Below are 4,959 nucleotides of genomic sequence, written 5' to 3' on the forward strand. Positions count from 1 at the left end.
GAATTTCCCAGAGGAACCCACCCGAGGGATTAATAAAGTTCTATCTTATCTTATCTTATCTCATTAAATGCTAAGGAAATGTGGCAAGATGGCTCAGTTAGTGCACAATATTTTCTTAGGATCCTACCTTTACATTCAAATCTTGGTCCAAAAGAATGTTCTCCAGCTTGAGGTCTCGATGCACAACCCCGTTCTGCAAGACAGGAGAAACACACTTGAGGTGCTGCTCTTGGAGAGTCTGAAGGAAGATCATCAGACTGTTTAATTATTCTCAAGCATGAGAAGGTGCTCTGTTTTTTCATCGGATGACGGTTTGAGTCGCCGACTGGCATTAAGCACAAGTGTGCAAGGAAAAGGCAGATGACTCAAAATCTACACTATTTGTGGCAAAATAAATTGCATATGTAGTACCTCATTAGGTGTGGTCACCCAGGAAATCATGTGACACTTTAAACATTCCTGTCAGTTCGTCTTAAACAAACTTTATTTCATTTATTAAATTCTCTTCTTATGTGAAGGAAATGGCCAATGACCTCAGACAGTGCTTTGTGTGCTACATGTAACTGCACTATGTGTGTATGTGTGCAAACACGGCAGACACACGTATGGTTAGATGTGGTTTATCAGGTCGTTTACAGGCATTTTACTATCGTTTAAAATGCCTGTGAACGGAGCAGTGAATGGCCCTCGATTATTTCCATTTTTCTCGTGAAGCCTTGCTCGTCTTTCCATGTGCACCGCATACCTCTGAGGCACATTCAATAATTCATTCACGCTGGAACATTCATGTCTATTTTGGGACAATATTCAAGGGCACGAGGAGCCCAAATTCCATCACCCTGCACACCACAGAGACGCAGAAGCTGAATGATAAGTTTAACGTGAGCAGATTCACACAGAGTCCAAACTGCCAAAATAAGAAAAGCAAAACAACTGCCTTTTTTTCCCCATGTCCAGCTCAGCTGACAGTCAGGCAGATATCCTAAGTTCCACTGTAATGCACTTCTGTTTAAACAGGACTTAATAAGTCCTTGATAATTCCTGCTTTCTGGCCTGATTTTATGTACACAACAATAAATCAGAGAAACAAAGAAGTGTTTGTTTCTATGCCAAGGCTTACAGTAATGTTGAAGGAGGCTCATTTAGCGTTTGTTAAATGTGTCAGTGTGTGACTGTAAAGAACAATCGAGCCTTATAATGCGCTCTTAACCCAAAGAGATCTGAAAACTCAAGTCAAGTTTTTCTGCAGTAATAGGATTAGGATTTATTGGTTTAAGCGGTACAGTATTTGCATGTGTGCACACGTGCCTGTGTGCAATTTGCTAACTTGTAATGTATTCCTGTTGGGCACCTGCAGAACACATGTGGGTAGGTTGTTTGGTGTGTATAAACCTTATGGCAGTAGTGGACAGCAGATGTAATCTGTCTGAAGATGCTGCGGGTTTCTGTTTCTGGCAGTCGCCTCCTCTCCTGTATGTAATCATATAGCTCTCCTCTGCTGGCGTACTCCATCACAATCACAATCTTATCCCGGCTCTCAAACACTGTCAACACAGGAAAACAGAAACCTTTAATGCTGTTTTGGCTGTGTAGGTTTTCAACTCCTGTGTAATCCGTGTATGCAAATGCTTATTGATTTCAATAAATCTTCATAGAAACAGAAATATCTGCAGTTTCTGTCATTTGTACAACTTTAAAAGAGTCTCAACTGATGAATGGCTACCAATCGAAATGATATACTTAAGTATAGTGACAGGTGTGGGGCTAACTGGAATTTTTTATCTTATTGATGACTATAACATCCTCCTCATTTGTTCTATTGAACAACAATACCCATCCAACAATAAATGGGAGACCTTTAGTGAATAAGGGTAAAAATCTTCTGTTTTTATTGTTAAGTAACACTACAAGATGATGAAACAAGATACCAAAGACCGTCTCTCAAGGCTGTTTTAGAAGTTTTACAATTCTTTTCCATCATATTGTTTCATTTCTGGGTGCTGTAGCTTTTAGCAAATCATTTTTGGGGAGATTCCTTCTTGCTGCAGTGAGTATTTTGGTGGTTTAGCTTGAATTGACCCAGAGTGGTATTTGTAGTAGTTTTGGGATATTTTTCCCAAATTAGTGCATCAGTGATATGATTTTAAGTTAAGTATTTGACAACAATGCAAGTTTATGGAACGGAGTAAGAAGACATGTGTACGATTCTTTGTACAAATAGGAAATACTTAGTTGGGTCGTGTCATTGTTGGTTTTGGGCTTCAAATAGGATTTGTGAGCATTACCAGCGTTATCCCTTAGCCCCTGGCATTGTTAAACAACACTGCTGTAAATGCTGCTGTGTGTGTTGTGGAACTTAATATCTTTCAACTAACGTTCTTTAAAATATTGACTGCCTAAACGCTAGCTGGATACCAAACTATGAAATTGTCTGATTACGTGGGAAGGTGTGTCAGTGTCATCTTACCCTCATGGAAGCGTATGATGTTGGGGTGACTGAGTGAAGATGTGATCTCAATCTCTCTCTGGATGTGAATTCTGTCCAGGTCGTCGGTGATGCGCTCCTTGCGGATTGACTTGATCGCCACCTTGGAAGGAAGACAAAGTTTAGAGGATGTTATACAAAAAAGGTTGTGTCCAAATTTCATACACCATGTGTTAAATCTAGTGACTGAGTAATAAAACTTGAGCCAGTAGATTTAATTTCCATAAATTCCTCAGAAAACACACAAATTTAACCATTTTCTGCTTTACCTCCATCAAAGCAACAAATAAATAAACAGTTCATGCATCATCTGCACAGCCAAACATGGAAACAAAGGCATACTGTACATACTGTTGATGCTTAAAAACACACACGCTCATACACTAATAAAATCTCTGGGTATTAGACATGATTATGTGGGTTTAAAGGCTGCATGGTGAGAGCAGATCTCGTGATGTGAGATGTTCAGAGGCAGAAGGTTGACAGCTGCAGTGTTCACACTCTGCTTCTTTAATCCCATACACCAGTGCAACCCGAAGCTTCTGAATACACACACGCAGGCCCGCAATAAAAACATGCATCCTAAAACAAACCTATAAAACTGGTTGGATAGAATAAGTGTCACATAATCAACACTTTACAAAGACGAGACAAGTGCATGCAGGCAGACAACGAGGCATCGGAGTGTGCCTAAAATACACAAAGGACAACAGAGACGTGGAATATAACAAGTAGCTGAAGCCATGGGACTAATTTGTGAGGCTGATATTTAAACATGGGACGAAACATGCGCTGTATAATTTTGCATGTCCCTGTGGGTGAGCTCCCACAGGTCAAAATTCGAGTTTTCTCAGCTGGCGGGGGGGAAAAAATGTCTCCGAAAAACTGGAAGAGACACAGTTCGCACGCTCCATCAACCATGATAGTTATGCAACACAACACGAACACCATCCAGGGAACCCCTGAGACTGAAGTGACCTCCTGATTTATGAGGTCATCAGCTGAAGGGCAGATATTAAAAAGTTGGGGAGGCAGATTCTGATGCTCACTAAAGAGCCATTTATGACCCAAATACTTAAAGCAATGTGAGGAAGAGAAGGGGAGACTGTAAAATCAGTTACTGGGATGATTTAGTGCAATATAACAGATAAAAGTTATGGATTAGACACGTCAAGATATAGACTGGGAGTCAAAAAATTCTACTGCCGTCTCAGCTCTAATTTACTACCAAGACTTTGAAGTGACACATGACACAGGGAATACAGACCCTCTGGGTATGGTTCAGGGCAAAGTGAGCATTTTATCTGACTGATTTCAAGGGGCCATGTGTGAGTAGAGGAAGCTGTGGTTGTTTGTGTGATCTCACCCTTATGCATGCAAATATCCTGCGGATGCATCACGCAGAGATATGACCTCTAAAGTATCCTTCTCACCAACAACATCTCATCGTTTCCTCTAAAAACTGCAACCATGCAAACTGCAACAATGTGTAGGAAACACAACGCAGCATGTGGGAGTCATTCAGGCGTTCTCTGACATCATCACGGCCTATATTATGATGGCATGGCAATTTTAGATGTGCAAAGGGATGTACTAGCTTTCCCATCCCCTTCTTGTTTTCCTGCTGACTCCAGTCTTGACTTATTGCAGGTGTGTTTGTCTGTATGAAGTCATCATGGGGGTTGGGGTGTGCACCAACTTCCTTCCTACCCTGCTATTCTCACAAACACACAAATGTATCCCAGGAGCCTGAGCATCACTAAAGGTCCCTGCTGCATCTGTGAACGATTTAGCGGCAGAATTATACAGGCTTCCTGCCAGAGTGACCCTTGACCTCCAATCATCTACACACAGCCTTAAGCCGTCCCTTTCCTTAACCAGGAATTGCAGAACTGATGGGAAACTGGGCAAAGACATATACATTAAATGCAAGAAAGGAAACAAGAATTTTTTTCTGATGGCATTATCTGATTGCTTCAATTCCTTTTTTTTTTTTTTTCTTGCCTACGATATTTAAGCTTTAAAAACAAGTGAGGCTCCAAACCAGGGTAAGTGACCACAGAATACTTAGCTTGCATAACCAAGGCTGGTTATTCATCTTTCCTTTTGCTTTACCCTGTGCATTCATGAGGATGACTTACATTCCTTTCTTGCAGCGTCACAGGAAAACCACTTAGACACTTTACAGGAACAAGTCTCAAGTGAGCTCCTTAATATAAAATCACTCATAGTGCCTTCTCTTCCTGCTCTTCTTCCTGCTTTCCTCTCCCATCTCCCCAAGCTCACAAAACAGCCCGCTATCCTTGTCTCCAAAAATAATGCCTGTTTTGTTTCAAAGAATCCTTGGTATGTGCCTGCTAATGGCTCAAGGAATTCAGCTTTTCCCCCTTGTCCTACAAAACCCACTCACCCTGCGCACACACACACACACACACACACACACACACACACACACACACACACACACACACACA

At 41.3% G+C, this 4,959-nt stretch overlaps 1 protein-coding gene across 1 annotated transcript in view; it reads right to left on the reverse strand.

Annotated features, from left to right (window-relative positions):
* LOC102214506 (NUAK family SNF1-like kinase 1) overlaps window positions 1-4,959 on the reverse strand; it is a 15,435-nt gene that overhangs the window by 8,409 nt on the left and 2,067 nt on the right. Inside the window, exons 2-4 of the mRNA XM_005732446.2 lie at window positions 2,468-2,588; window positions 1,393-1,544; window positions 128-193 (exon numbers count right to left, since the gene is read on the reverse strand). Coding sequence (XP_005732503.1) covers window positions 128-193; window positions 1,393-1,544; window positions 2,468-2,588 — 339 coding nt within the window. The remainder of the gene's footprint in view (window positions 1-127; window positions 194-1,392; window positions 1,545-2,467; window positions 2,589-4,959) is intronic.

This window comes from Pundamilia nyererei, unplaced genomic scaffold (genome assembly GCF_000239375.1).
Source record: "Pundamilia nyererei isolate P.nyererei 1_Seehausen unplaced genomic scaffold, PunNye1.0 scaffold00047, whole genome shotgun sequence".
Taxonomy (NCBI): domain Eukaryota; kingdom Metazoa; phylum Chordata; class Actinopteri; order Cichliformes; family Cichlidae; genus Pundamilia; species Pundamilia nyererei.